The sequence below is a fragment of the Myodes glareolus genome, chromosome 18 (genome assembly GCF_982192425.1).
Source record: "Myodes glareolus chromosome 18, mMyoGla1.1, whole genome shotgun sequence".
NCBI classification, from domain to species: Eukaryota; Metazoa; Chordata; class Mammalia; order Rodentia; family Cricetidae; genus Myodes; species Myodes glareolus.
The window spans coordinates 15,639,243-15,654,694 of record NC_142043.1 but is presented as its reverse complement, the minus strand read 5'-3'; the positions used below and the strand labels follow the sequence as shown (position 1 = coordinate 15,654,694).

Sequence of the window (15,452 nt, the reverse complement as noted above, 5' to 3'; positions counted from 1 at the left end):
AAAAATAAAAGATTCAGAAGAATTATTTGCAGCCATCTCTAGGCCTGGGGATTTTTCATGTGAACCAGGGAAGTTTTGAAGTTGCATTCAGTGTTAATTAATAAAAGTCTTGGGGCTAGAGAGATAGCTCTGCAGTCCAGAACACATAATACTCTTGCAGAAGAGTATTTGATTTAATTGCTGGTGTGATTCCCAGGACCCACATGACATGGCTCACGACCACCTGTAACTCTGGTTCCAGGGCATAATGTGCCTCTGTTCACCACAAGCATACACGCACATACATAATGAATTTTTATTTAATTTACATTTAAATTCATAAAAAGCGGTCTAGGAAGATGGCTCAGTGTTTGAAGTGCCTGATGCTCAAGCAAGAGAACCAGAGTTCAATTCAGGTCCTCAACATCTACTTAAATGCCAGGTTGGCATGGCAACCCACTTATGAACTAGCATTGGAAGGTGGAAGCAGGATTCCTAGGATAAGCTGGTCAGTGAGGCATGCCTCACTAGTGAGCTCTGGGTTTGATTAAGAGAGTCTGCCTCAAACGAATAAGGCTGGAGAATTATCAAAACAATTCCTGACATTGTCCGTAAGCCTGCTCATGCACCAATACTCATATGCATATGCACCAGAACACCTGTGTACATGCACCAGAACACATATGCACATGCACTGACACACATATGCACATTCCCTGGCACACATATGCACATGCCCTGGCACACATATGCACATGTACTGGCACACATATGCACATGTACTGGCACACATATGCACATGCACTGGCACACATATGCACATGTACTGGCCTATAGATGCATATTCACCAGCAAATATATGCACATTCAATGGACACATATGCATATGCACCAGCAGACACATGCACACACACCTGCAAACACGCATGCATCCATAAGAAAGAGAAAAATGAAAAAAACTATACGAATTGATGATGAGCTTGTTATAATCACTATTTTAAAAGGTAGTCATTTAAGTGTTTAATCTCATCTTGTAATTCTATAAATCAATACATGAATCCATTTAAAAGGACTGTGGATTAGTAAAGCAAGCACGTGCATTGATAGTAAAGATGCAGGCGACAGCTTCTGCTGTTGACAGCTTAGGAAGACTGAGCATGCAGGGAGAAAATATCATGTGGATACAACACTGTATCTACAACTTTTCAGGTAAATAGAACAGAAAATGAATCTTTTATTTCACCCAGAATAGCAATAAGCATAGTTTTTGCTTGAGTGTAAACAGGGACAAAGTGATTCCTCTGAGTTGTTAATAAGAAAAAAAAACCAACTATTTCGAAGAATAGAGCATGAACATTAAGCAGCAGTATCTATATGAAATCCACATGAACCATGGGTGAAAATAAAAGCAACTATTCTTTTTCTTTCTTTTAACATTAGGTCATGGAACTAAAGGAGTATTTGAACTTCTGTCTGGATGGCGGAGAACCAAAGAGAATTTACCCTTCAAAGACAGGGTAGCGGACGCCTATTCTGATGTAATGGTCACCTACACCATGACCAGCTCCCTCTACTTCATCACGTTTGGTATGGGTGCCAGCCCCTTCACAAACATAGAGGCAGTGAAGATCTTCTGTCAGAATATGTGTGTCTCTATTCTACTGAACTATTTCTACATTTTCTCTTTCTTTGGCTCTTGCCTGGTCTTTGCTGGACAACTAGAGCAAAATCGATACCACAGCATCTTTTGCTGTAAGATCCCTTCTGCAGAATACCTGGACCGCAAGCCTGTGTGGTTCCAGACAGTAATGAGTGATGGGCACCAACAGACATCCCATCATGAGACAAACCCCTACCAACACCATTTCATTCAGCACTTCCTTCGAGAACATTACAATGAGTGGATTACCAATATCTACGTGAAGCCATTTGTGGTCATCCTGTATCTCATTTACGCCTCCTTCTCCTTTATGGGGTGCTTGCAGATCAGTGACGGAGCTAGCATCATCAACCTACTAGCCAGTGACTCCCCAAGTGTTTCCTATGCCATGGTTCAGCAAAAATATTTCAGCAACTATAGTCCCGTAATAGGATTTTATGTTTATGAGCCCCTTGAGTACTGGAACAGCAGCGTCCAGGAGGACCTGCGGAGGCTCTGCAGTGGGTTCACTACAGTTTCCTGGGTAGAACAGTACTATCAGTTCCTGAAAGTCAGCAACATCAGTGCCAATAACAAGACCGACTTCATCAGTGTCCTACAAAGCTCATTTTTAAAAAAGCCAGAATTCCAACACTTTCGGAATGATATCATTTTCTCTAAGGCAGGGGATGAAAACAACATCATCGCATCTCGCTTGTATCTGGTGGCCAGGACTAGCAGGGACAAGCAGAAGGAGGTCATAGAAGTCCTGGACAAGCTGAGGCCCCTGTCTCTTTCAAAGAGCATCAGGTTCATCGTGTTTAACCCTTCCTTTGTTTTCACAGACCATTACAGTTTGTCAGTCACCGTGCCTGCTCTGATAGCAGGCTTTGGGGTTCTCCTGGTGTTAATCCTGACTTTCGTCCTAGTGATCCACCCTCTGGGAAACTTCTGGCTCATTCTTAGTGTCACCTCAATTGAGCTGGGCGTTCTGGGCTTAATGACCCTGTGGAACGTCGACATGGACTGCATCTCTATTCTGTGCCTTATCTACACTTTGAATTTTGCCATTGACCACTGTGCACCACTGCTTTACACGTTTGTACTCGCAACTGAGCACACCAGAACACAATGTATAAAACGCTCCCTGCAAGAGCATGGGACAGCCATTTTGCAAAACATTACTTCTTTTCTTATTGGGTTGGTCCCCCTCCTCTTTGTGCCTTCAAACCTGACCTTCACACTGTTCAAATGCTTGCTGCTGACCGGGGGTTGCACGCTTCTGCACTGTTTTGTTATCTTACCCGTGTTCCTAACCTTTTTTCCCCCTTCCAAAAAGCATCACAAGAAAAAGAAACGTGCCAAGCGGAAGGAGAGAGAGGAAATTGAATGCATAGAAATTCAAGAGAACCCTGATCACGTCACCACAGTTTGAAGGTGGAGACTTTTTTTCTTTCCAGTGTTGCACAATGATACAGGGCAAGGAAAGCTCAGACCTCAGCTGCTTGGGCTGGCCAGGGGTGACAACACAAGTCAGATCTAGAGTACTTTGCTCGTGATACATCCAAGGGTCTGCTTTCTGTGGGGGGCAAGAGGGGATAAAAGGAGGGAAAATTCTCTGCAACCTTGTTCTCCATGAGAGATACATTTCCAGACATTGATTTAGAGCTATGTATTTCCAAGAATGGATGGATTATATGTTAGGACAAAAGGCTGAAAGAGCTAAAGATGCAAAAGAAAGGCTTAGAAGAAATGGAGAGGAGCGAATAGGTGGCCTCCAGATAGGGGGAAGTCATAGTAAATGTCTCAAATGCCGTGTCACTTTTCATGTTTGTTTTTGGAACAGGTCAGTCAAAGGAAACCTATGCACGTGGGCAGTATGTATTTAACCCTTTCTAAACCAAAGGACCACCCAATCCATTTTGTGTGTACATATAAGTAAGATACTTATGTTTGTCTTTAGTGTACATTGGTGTTTGGGTGAAGGAAGGTGTCCATTTGCAGACAAGCTGGCCTTTCTTTCGAAAGTCAAATCAGCTTTTGCCAAATATATAAGCTCATTAGGGGGTGATGCAAAATATATAAATGGCCACTTAAAAATCAACTCGACTGTCTAGACAGCGAGAGTGTTCTCAACTGTGTGATAACAAAATAAGCAGAAATTTGAATCCATTAAATTCTACACGTCACGTTGTTGGTCCTCAGGATTCTAGCGAGGGATGACATCACAGAGACATCAAAAGATATTTGAGTGAATTAGCATGTGGGCAAATGTTTGAAACCTAAAATAGTTGAGATGGCTTATCATTAGCCTTTAACATTCCTGTGTATTTGGAAGGCCAGCATGACTGCTTTTGGATATCTCACCCACCTGCAGACGAGCACTTTAAGCATATTTTCCTTGCCAACCTAAGTAAGAGCACATAGGATATGTGTGAGAGGGGAAGGAAGAATGAGATAACATCCCACAGTTACGCCTTCTTATTTTAGATGGTGAAAATCCATGCCCGTGGCATATAACAATTAACACGGGAGAAAGAAAAGACATGGGAAACTCGGAAAGAAAAATGGACCAATGCATCAACTAAACATCACACAGCCCTTAGCATTAGAAAAACTTTCCAACTCTGTAGACTCTAGTGTGCTCTTTGGAATAAATTTGGAGCATTAACCCAGGCCATGATCACTATGATAGTAGTCATCATAGCTGCGGCAGCATCGTCTTGTAGTTTCTTGTAGTTATCAGTGTCTTGTTAGCTAGAAAGTCGGCTCCTACCACAAGCATAGGTCTCTGCAGGGATCATACTAATCATGTGTAAATACTGCTCGATTCTTTACATCAAACAAAAGTACTGAGGTAAATGTTTCCATTGAGTTAGAGTTTAAATCTGTGCCCTAGGCAGGTACTCAGCCCGCTGGGTACTTAGATGGACTAAGCCTGTTATTCATGTTGGAGAAGTTACCAGACAATTCCTTTTCCTTGCCAAGTGGGGGCTTAAGGAACAGTTTATCTTCAGGTAGAATAAAACAAAAGTTCAGTGATGGCACAATCTACTAACAAGCTCTTTTTTCTGAAGAAAGTTGATATTTCCCACTAATTTGGGTTGCATAATTTAATCACATTAATAATATTAACAGAGTTAAAAGGCCAAGCATGACTGAGCTCTTAGGAAGACCCCTTCCGTTTACAGTGTTTGGGAATGATGTTGACATATTAGTGAAGCAGGAGCTCTGCCTTCGTAAACCGTACAGATTCTAAAATGGCCGTTAGTTAAAGACAATTTCAGTTTATCGTATGCCATTTGTTCTATTCTACCTTAAGGCCACCGTGTTTCAATGTTCCCACGACTGTAGGTGCAGTAACTGTAGAATTAGCTAGGAAATCTAACTGCCTGTAGCCACATTTGATGCTTTCTCTGTTTCTGTATAATCACGTCACAGTTAAGGCCAGCCTTTCATCTCATGAACTTCTGTGCTAGGGAGAGCTGGCTCTCAGACAATTGACCTCTAGGCCATGATCTTATGTTTGAAGTTGAATTTTCTGAGCAGTCCTTGGAGCAGGAAACCAGAATTCCTCTTTCGCAGTGACTCATCATCTGTGAAGATTGCTGTCATTCGCATCTGTTTGTAAAGATGGCCACAGAAGCTGAGGATTCCGTTCCACCCCATTTCTGGCCATATTCCGTGGTACTCCATTAGTTCACCTGTTTTGTACTTACAGTTAACTTATTTGAGTTTTATAATGATGATCAATCGTTTCAGATGCAAAAACAAACAAAAAGATTGCCAAACTAATTGACAATCTTGCCAGTTGCCAAATTTATAGGAGTACAGCTACATAGTCTGCCAAACCAATGATTTTATTCCCCCCCAATGCACCTGGATAGGAAAAGACTTCTGCGTTAGGTAATGTCTTCAAGGATCAAATGTGTAGGGCAAATAGGAATTTCTCATTGTCAAACTGTCTAGAGAGGGGGCATTTGAGAAGAGATGTTATCTTCTCCAGAGCGCCATGATTCTCTCTAAGGACTTGTAGCAATAATTTAATGGAATAAAACTCCATGTTCTGGACGAGTTCATGGCACACCCCAAATGCCTTGACTTGGCCTTCGGAAGTGATGTAAGCCCCAGAAGGACCTTGCCAAGCATCAACCAAACCTTCCAGTCTCACTGTGAAGCAAGTATTTCTAAAAATTCCTCCAGTGAGTACCAAGATGCACCCTACATTCTGAGGTCATGATTTGAAGGTAACTCACCATCATTAGCCATGTCTGGGAGCTTGCATTCTCCTCTCTGGCTTTGCAAGGTTACGCTCACCTCGTCCATTTGCGCAGCATTGATGGCATTCAAGTTAGGAATTTCTCTACTGTCCAACAGAGGGCCATTCAAACCCTAGAAGGAATCAGAAGGAAAACCTAGATTTGTGGAATATTTTATTTTACTGTAATGCGCTTTCTCTTAAATTGGGAGATTTTAAAGAACTTGTGACCCCCGCACCTTTTCTTGTCTGAACTGGATTGTGTCCCCACATCAAAATGTGAAGCAGAAAGTGTTGTGTATGGTCCACTCTCCTCAAAGAGGAACTCCCCTAAATTATCAGACAAGTTTTATTTAACTATTATCCCATGGGCTAACCTACATCACGGATAAGTCTGCTGAAAGAATGTGTTCTTACATTGTCCCTTGGGTCCTTGCAGTGATCACGAACCCCTTTGAAAGCTGTGCGTGAGTAACTGTCATCAAAGTTTGTCTTTAGGTGAATGTCTTTCTCCCAATTTATTGCCATTTAATTTTCATAGAAATAAATTCACCTGTTGTATCTTGTGTTGTGGAAGGAATAATTGTGGGGCACAAAGCTCCTAAGATGCTAGAGCAGCCATTCTTGTGTGTTGAACTTGAATGTAAGAGCTATGTCCACTCTGTAACTTTCCATTGCACTTTACCAGAACAAATTACTCCTTCTAGACTTGTGACTGGAGCTGGGGGTTAACTATTGCCATTGAAAGTTTGTGTGTATTTTTATACATTCAATGTAAATATTGTCAGTACAGTCAGATATTTCTATGACCAAACAGTTATATAAATGCATGGCACAATGCATGCATGGTTCCTAATAGTGTGTAGCTTATTAAAGACACTATTTTCAGAGCCATTACACTTTCTATTAAAATTTTCATAGCCCCTATCATAAATGTCTTATAGGGTTTGGGTCACAAAGGCCCCAAGTCTACAGAAAACTTCATACTAAGGGAAGCAATCAGAAAACTGCCTTCTCGTATGTCAGCAGCAGCCACCTGTACTAAGATGGCACTGAGAAATCCCAGGAACTAAGTCTCGTCTCTTGGGTAAAAGACCAGGCATTTGTCCATAATTAAACATATGAACAGGCCCTGGGTCTGCTAAGGTCATAGTAAACCAGAAGTTGTTGTCTCCTAGGACTGGAGAATTCTGTGAGTTGCTCACTCTTCCTGGGGGCGGGGGGGGGGGTCTATGTTCACTCAGCTTTGCTGCTGCCTACACAGTGTTCTGATAATTCTTTCAAAGGTGGCCCTGGAAACTTTCATTTATTTCAAGAGACTTTCAAGATCAACTTCACTCCGTTTTTAAAAAATAACAAATTCTTGTTCTTCCTGTTTCAAACGAAAGAGCAAACAAACAGCAAAAAAAAAAATAGTAACAAACAGCTATGACCATGTTTTATGGCATCGAGTCAAAACATTTAAGGCTGAATTAATATGCCCTTGAAGTCTCACCATCTCCAATCTAAAGACAAAACTCTGCATCATCTCGGTAGCACAGGCCCTGATGCCAGCTTTTTTTTTTTTTTTTTTTAGCAACGATTTGCAGATACACTGCACAGAAAATAATTCCATTTTTCTTTTAAAGTTTTTTCTTTAGAAATGACTGTGGTGATGGTGACCAAAAAGAAGGTCTTTGCATGACGTGCAGCACACAGGCATTGCGAATGAATGTCGTCCTACTTCTGTTTCTGGACCAACCGTCGTCTGGTTCAGATGACCAGTGTTCATCCACAACGTGATGTAGACAGGAAAGCGGGAGGGAGTGCTCTGTGCTCCAAATGGTTTGGAATTTGGGAAGGTGACATTTGGATGAGATTGGAAGATGCTGAAAGATGGATAAGGCTGCATCTAAGAAGTCGTGCTGATAGGGAGAGTGGCATCAGTAGAGTCCTTACATACTAGACTTTACAGGTTAGAAAATAACACTGGAGATCTGATAGTGCATCCAAACTAGAGGTTCTGAACTGCTAGCAAACCTAGCTGTATGCAGCCACATCCCACTTGAAGATCATGTTCTTGTTTATAAGATTCAGTCATTGAGCCTGCTTCTGGATTTCTAAGCATGGCCAGGTATGCAGACCCTTTTGTGAGTGAGAACAAGAAGCTAACAGACTCTGGAAAGAGTTCAAATGAACACCCAGGGAAGTCTTCATCTTCAGCATATGCTGTGATACATATAATAACTTTGATCATTCTTATGCACTTAACAAGGGCCCCTCTCTATTGTTGATAAAGAAGTCATTTGCTTTTCTTTTGAAATGGAAAACAATTCAGAGAAAGAAATATATGAAACCAGTATGTGCAGTGTACGTAGCTGTTACATTGGCCATATCTTAGCTCTTCTACATCCTCAGCTCTTCTACATCCACAGAGACATTGTCAGGGTAGTAGGAGCTTAGACTACACTGGGCGTCTCTGCCAGATAGGTCTTTTTAATCCAATAAAAGATTTATAAATAAGATCATTGGTAGTTTTGCACTTTTATAAACTAACGGGATCCAGTCCCTAGTATTTCACCCAGCTGAATTTTCCCTAAGAAAGCTGTGATAGGTCAAACTAATTATGAAATCCTAAAGATCGAAAAGAAAGTTGAGGACACGGGAGTCGGAATGACTCACAGACTTTTGGTGATTCTTGCTGCATTTCTTGGGCTCCGGTTCACCAGTCTCAAGCTGGTATTAGTCCTTTGTGGTTGTGTTCCAGTTTGCTGCGTGGCTCCTGGCATGCCTGACATGTTTCCTTTCCGTTTGTTTTTGCAGTTAGTAAAGCGACTCCATTATCTCCAGGGCTCTCTCAATCCAGTGGAGCAATAAGCATTTTAATTTTTTTGGAAGATTTCATTGAAGTTGTCTCCTGGAAAATGTTAGGAGTGGCCACCATGGGTAAAAGATAAGTGGAGCTTATTACAAACGTGTCTCTTTCCAGTCCTGAACAGATTTAGCCTGTGCTCTTGGTCAAGATTGTCCACAGAACCCTGTGAGAAACATCACATTATCTAAGTGGGAGAAGGAAGTAGAATCGCCCACTGGAAAGTGAGATCACTTCCACCGTCAGAGTTGGTAGATTACTAAGTACTAGCAGCCATAGTGAGAGACCCTGAAAACATATAGGCTGGTTCAATCTACAGCAGTGGCACCTGTGTGGAATCAGAATATCCCAGCATGTTTTCTCCTCCAAGATAAAAGTCAGGTACTGCAAACTCTGACCGTTCGCTCACCGATGTGGTTATCGCGAGGTATCCAGAGAGCTTATGCAGCAAGCTTATCATATGTTCCCATTAATTACATATTTCTTTTCAGCAATAGACTTCCTGGCTCTTAAGTAGAAAATCTGTCACCGTTTGAAAAGGGCAGAGAGCTCACTAAGCTACCTCGCAGGGGTACTTAAAGATAAAATGGCAGACAACCTTTAGCTAAATGGTAATATATTAGATTTATTGCCCTTTCACTTTGTAAACGTACCAAGCTAACTACAAAATGAACACCCCAATGTGAAGCGTTACCCGGTCGTACCATTAACTGTAAGTATTCATCCATGACATCATTTGGTGCAGCTGTCCAGTTATCTCTTCATGGACATCCCGGAGAATGAAAATTAGCTCAGAAAATGTATTAGTTTAGAAAGACTATTGCCTGGGATTATCTTTGAGACAGTGGGTCCATCAGGAGATGTGTCATCAAACGCTCCATAACTAACTTTAATAATCAGCCCATGTGCCCTTCAGTGGACAGGAAAAGATATCAATTTGTGTCTTTAATAATGTAAAACAAATATGAAAAGATACATTTACATCCTAAGGTCCCCACTCCCGGGACATTGCTGTTTTCACCTCAGTTAGGATTCTGAAACACTGGCTGATGGAATCAGTGTAGAGAAAACAGCCATGAAGGACCATTGCACCCACATACTTAAACAAACCACGGACGCGAAAATAGAAACTGGGTGTTTTATTTCCTTTTCTGTCCCAAAAGAAACACCCTCTGGTTCCCATCATGGCTCCATGAGATACCAGTCTTTGCAACAAAATGAAGAAATTTCAATACACATGAGATTATAATGTCCCAGCCTCTTAACAATACAACCCACATGGCAAAATACCACCTCCGTCAGTTGACAGAGGCAGGTAGATCTCTGTAAGTTCGAGGTCAGCCTGGTCTACAAGAGCTAGTTCCAGAACAGGCTCCAAAACTGTCTCAAAATAAATAAATAAAAACAAGAAGGGATTTTCAATATGATGGTTTTTTTGTGAAAAATAGATTCATATATCACACTCAAGTTCCAAGGAATAGATCAAAGACCTCTGTTCTAGAATTCTGCAATGTGGTTCCACCCCAAAACTACCTTATTTACAGAAGCTTGGAGGAAGCAAATTTGACACCAAAAAGTATGACCTAAGTTGTAGTTCAGTGTCAATACCTTCTCCAAAATAATGGACTGCTCAACTACACATCTTAGATCTTACTAAGATGAGTTTAAAAAATCATTTCAGTGTTTTCAATTTGCCCAAATTTGGTCAATTGTCAAAATTTATATGCATTTCCATTTTGGGTAAGTAAAACAAAATAATTTAAAAGTAAGGTTTTTGTAACTATCATAGTAATAAGTAAATGGAATTCTTTCTATATTTGCACATGTAAATGTACATTCAATAACTGATTGAATTTCATATCTCAGTGACTAGAAACTGTACTCCAAATATTCATTTTATTATTATTTTCAATTTTTCAATCTTTGCTTCACAGTGTGACATAGCATAAGTCATGTTTCATTTTATATATATGTGTGTGTGTATGTATGTACACATACATATACATATGTATGGTCTTGTTTTGTTGTTTTGTTTTATTTTGGTTTTTTATGATACTAGGTCTCATTGTGTAGCCCTGACTAGCCTTGAACTCAAAGAAATCCCCTACCTCTGTCTCCAGAGTACTGGGATTAAAAGTGTGGGCTGCCACACACAGCCAGATGTTTTATCCCTATTGGAGATTTGTTTTGTTTATTGTTTTGCTTGCTTGTTAAATAATTTGAGATGGGGTTTTTCTATGTAAGCCCAGCTGACCTAGATCTCAGTGTGCATCCTAGACCTGGCCTAGAACTCGTAATCCCCCTACCTACCCCTCTTGACAACCTCCCAGATTCTAAGATTACAAGTGTACACCACCACTCTTGGATTTTTTTTAAACTTTTAAGAATATCGTTTATTGGGGCTGGAGAGATGGCTCAGCAGTTAAGAGTACTTAACTGCTCTTCCAAAGGACGAGGGTGAAATTTCCAGCACCTGTTTGGCAACTCATAACTGTCTGTAATTTCTGTTCCCGGGGATCCAAAACCCTCACACAGACATATATACAGGCAAAACACCAATGCATGCAAAATTAAAATAAATTAAAAGAAAAAAGAAATGATATTATTTATTAAAATAATACTATGATATACATCAGCTAGCTCTACATAGTTAAGATAATTCATCACCCAAAGCAAATTAACGTGTCTTGGTAGTCTTACAAGACATTTTTATGAAACTCCAAGTCCATAAATATCTCTACGATATGTAAAGTAGGGAATCTATTATGAAAATAACCTAAATTGTTGTACTAATTTAAAATTTGAAGTAATGTGCAGTTGGCACAAATAAATTCTACCCAAGATTTATTATATTATCTGAGCCAATTCTCTCTGAAATGTATCACATTGTAGTGAACTCTTACGGAGATACAAGGTCTAAAAATATTTTAACTCATCGTTTTTTCTCACAACTTGAGAACACCAACAATAAATAAGATAGTGGCCCCCAGGCAGCGTGCAGGTTTAGAAAAGAAGATCTACTACGCTCCACAGCATACAACTCCACACCTGGAGGAAATCCTGGGCTGTCAGCAATCACTCCTAAATCATTCAAATCCAGAATTTGAATTTTTGAGTTTCCAGTTCTCTTGGGTTCTGGTGATTTGTGTGACCAAAACATTATGAGGAATATGTAGCTAACCTAAGTGTAACAATCACAAAGTAATACCGAAACAAGCCGAGAGAACACAGCCCACTCCAAAGGCTGACCCTACTGAGCCTGTGTCCTCTGTCACTGCATTTTCGTAATTAGAGCCATGTGCCTTGTAATGTCTCCTGTGGGGCAGTTTCTCACAGTTTTTCAAAAGCAAGGATGCTCTTGTTACCCTTGGGGAAATGTTTTTAATTTAGTAACTGTTTTCCCATTTGGGATTTAATATCTTCATTCTTGATTTATCTTCTTTTCTCTTTGGGTAAAATTATTTTTCCTTGTAACAACTAAAACATATAAGGAAATTTCCATGTAACAACTAAAATGTATAAAGGAATTTGGTTAAGAATAAGCATGTCTAGCATGAAATGAAGTCAGAACTTAGCAAAATCTAAGATGGCTACGTGAGCATGTTTGCAAGCACACAGTTCAGAGAAAGTCTGCTCGTTGATCCTTTAAGTGTGTCAAGTAGAAATCACCCACATGTTTTAGTCTTGGAAGTCACAACACAGGGCATTCTTAGAGAACATTCAGTAATCATATATTCAGTATAAAAATTTTTTAAAAAATAATCCTGCAGCTTTTCACTTGTGTCCTATGTGAAAAGTAAATTTTTTTAGCCAAATCAATCCGTGAAGAACTATACTGAGAACATATTTTTTTATTTCTTGTTTTCTCAGAGTAGTCTCTTACAGCCAGCTACACAACAATAAGGAACAATTTTATGTTGTTTCACACGGTCATTTCTGATGAGTTGAAATGCTGCCTCCTAGAGCTTTACACAGTGTGATAGTTAAATATATATTTTTTAAAATTGTATTGGTACAAAAAATTAAAGCAAATACAAAAATTTTTAAATATCTGAAGAAAGATTTGGTTTGGCATCTGCTTGTTAGTTCACTTTGGCATTTGCGGGGAAAGATCGGAAGTGATCAGAAAATCTTGACATATATGAATCTCTAATAGGTCTCCAGCTTCCATCCCCTGCTCCTGACCTGTAGCTTATTTGCTTACTCTCCTCATGGCTTCAATCTTGTTCATTTACTCAGCAAATATTAGGGGTACCTGCACTTACGTCTGAGCAAAAGACTCAGAAAAATACCAAGGTCGGATCTCCCAAGGGGGCAACTAGAGGAAATTCCTGCATATGATATTTAAGGAAACTTGGGAGCAAATCATGAACACCTACAGTAAGTATAGTTTAACATGTGGAGTCAGTAGGGAGAGCACAGAGTGGGGAGCGGGACTGGAAATGTGGTCCAGGCTGAGCCTGTGACATCACCTCACAGACTGGGTACAGGTGAAATAGAAAGCTGGACTCTATTGTGAGGACACTATAAATGATTACCAGGATTTAAGAAGGCCATTTGGAATAAGAAATGTATTCATGAAGGGAACCTCTTTCTGAGAGCTGTTTCTAGGCTTGACGTTATGTTCCTACACAATTTAAACACAGCAGTCTTCATTTCCTTATTTCTGTATTTGCTCTTAAAGTCAGGTACTCAAAACCTCAGCATCATCACATAAGTTTACATTTCTGTTTCTTAGTATGTAGTGGTGACAAGAGTCAGTTTATGATGGGAGCTTGTGCATAAACCAGTAGCTACCTGGTCTTAACAGACGCAGCATCAGGCGGTTCTCAAAATGCAACCCAGAAATACGGACCTGGATAAAACTGGATCCCAACTCTTCCAGGAAAAGCAATTCAGGCATTATACTCAAATTAATCGTCTAATAGAGTAGGGATTATTCTCCTACTCTACAGACTATTTCAACATTGTAACCAGCACTGTGTTGCTATGGTACCACGACACATCATTTCATATGGACCTGTAGAAAAGTTGTCTGTACAAAGACATCCAAATACAATGCCATGAGAAATAACTGCACACTTTGCCCCTCCACCTGCACATGCTCTTCCACGTGTGAAATTTAAGACAAGGAATTGGTTAAAATTCTCTAAATCATCTTTATAATTCTATGATATTTAGTTATTTATTTTGTAAGTAGGAGCAAATGCATATCACTTCCATAGGTGTGGAGGAGAGAGGACAATTTTTAGGAGTTGATTCTCTCCCTTCATTGTGTGCATCTTGAGGACTAGACCCAGATCATCAGGCCTAGTCGCAAGCACCCTTATCTGCTGAACCATCTCACCAACTCTCAATCATTTTTTTAAAAATCATTTGTATATCATTCACTTTAACGTTTTTAAAAATCATAGTGAAATATAATATATGTACATAATTTTAAGTATAGAAATAACTCATTTGAATATTAACTTCCTTTTTATATCTGGAGTGTTAGTCATAATAACTGATATTTCAAATAAAACATCAACCCAATTGTTTTTTGCTACTGTAATAAAGGAGGTTATGGGAAGGACGTTTTAACCTTTAAATCGGAAATAAGCATTTGCCAATGATAAGAGTTATAGATAGGCTGGAACTGGTACGGAGAGGCTGTCTTCGGAGTGTTTGAAAAGGGCCTATGTTCCTAGAATTGGGGTAGACACTAAAGTCACCAACCAAGTGGCCAAAGGAGTTGGAAGTCAACAGATACACTCCAAATTCAATAATGTCTGAATTAACACAGCCAGTGATTTGCAAAATCTTGTGGCAATCTATATGACCTAGAGAAATTTTTCAAAGTCCTTAATGCCCTGACTGGATATCAGACAATGAAGTCAGCAGCTCTGGTGAAGTATCAGTGTCCTGGAAGTCCCCTAGTGAGACAATGTATAGCTGAATTTCAAAACTAGTGGCTGAAACCACAGGTCCAACACGTCCATACCACGAACACTTACAAGCTGATGACACAAAACAAAGACATCTTTTGAAGGTCACAGACCAAGGATGATGATCCATATCTACAATCATTTAGGACTCTGAGACCCGATGATTCCACGTTTCTCAAATTGGATGATGTCATCATTCCTGATGACATAGGCAGACCCTGCTACAGAAACTTCAACACAGCAAAATAATGGGTGGTATCCATTATTATGCCTGAGAAATTTAAATCTCAAATAGCATACCCAAAGGTAAAGAGCTGATTCTGGTAGAGGCAAATCCAGTGGCAGTCCAAAACAGGGACGCTTCCAAACTGGGCATCCCATGTGACAGGTTGCTACCAAAGTCACGGGAGCAAAAGGCAGGCTGTGTTCCTGGATCTACAAATACAGTTTAGCTTCAGTGTTTATTAAGAGAAGAATTGAGAGTTTAAAAGACATTATATTTATTTCTGTGGACTCTAGGATTCTCTATCAAAATTACTATTACCAGAGTCAAGGTGTACTGATATTACCCTTAATGATATTAATAATATAGGCTGAGGGAGTGAACGAAGGACATAAATAAGCAGAATATTTTGGTCACCAGTGGAAAAAGGTAACGCGAATGTCCAGGAATAAGGATGTGATAGCAAGGAATTAAAGGAGAAAAAAGGTGCAAAAATTAATACAACACTGTGGTCAAAAAGCTTCTACCCATAACATAACAGTTTTCAAAGGTTTGTTTCTGGTGTCTAAAGCATG

The 15,452-nt window shown here is 39.9% G+C and overlaps 1 protein-coding gene across 2 annotated transcripts in view; it reads left to right on the top strand.

Annotated features, from left to right (window-relative positions):
- The window catches only part of Ptchd4 (patched domain containing 4), a 179,131-nt gene extending 169,007 nt beyond the window's left edge, over positions 1–10,124 (top strand). For both annotated transcript variants that reach the window (XM_048442707.3, XM_048442705.3), the window contains exon 3: positions 1,420–10,124. In XM_048442707.3, the coding sequence (XP_048298664.1) occupies positions 1,420–3,053 (1,634 nt within the window). In that variant the 3' untranslated portion in view covers positions 3,054–10,124. The remainder of the gene's footprint in view (positions 1–1,419) is intronic.
- The last annotated feature ends 5,328 nt before the right edge of the window (positions 10,125–15,452 follow it).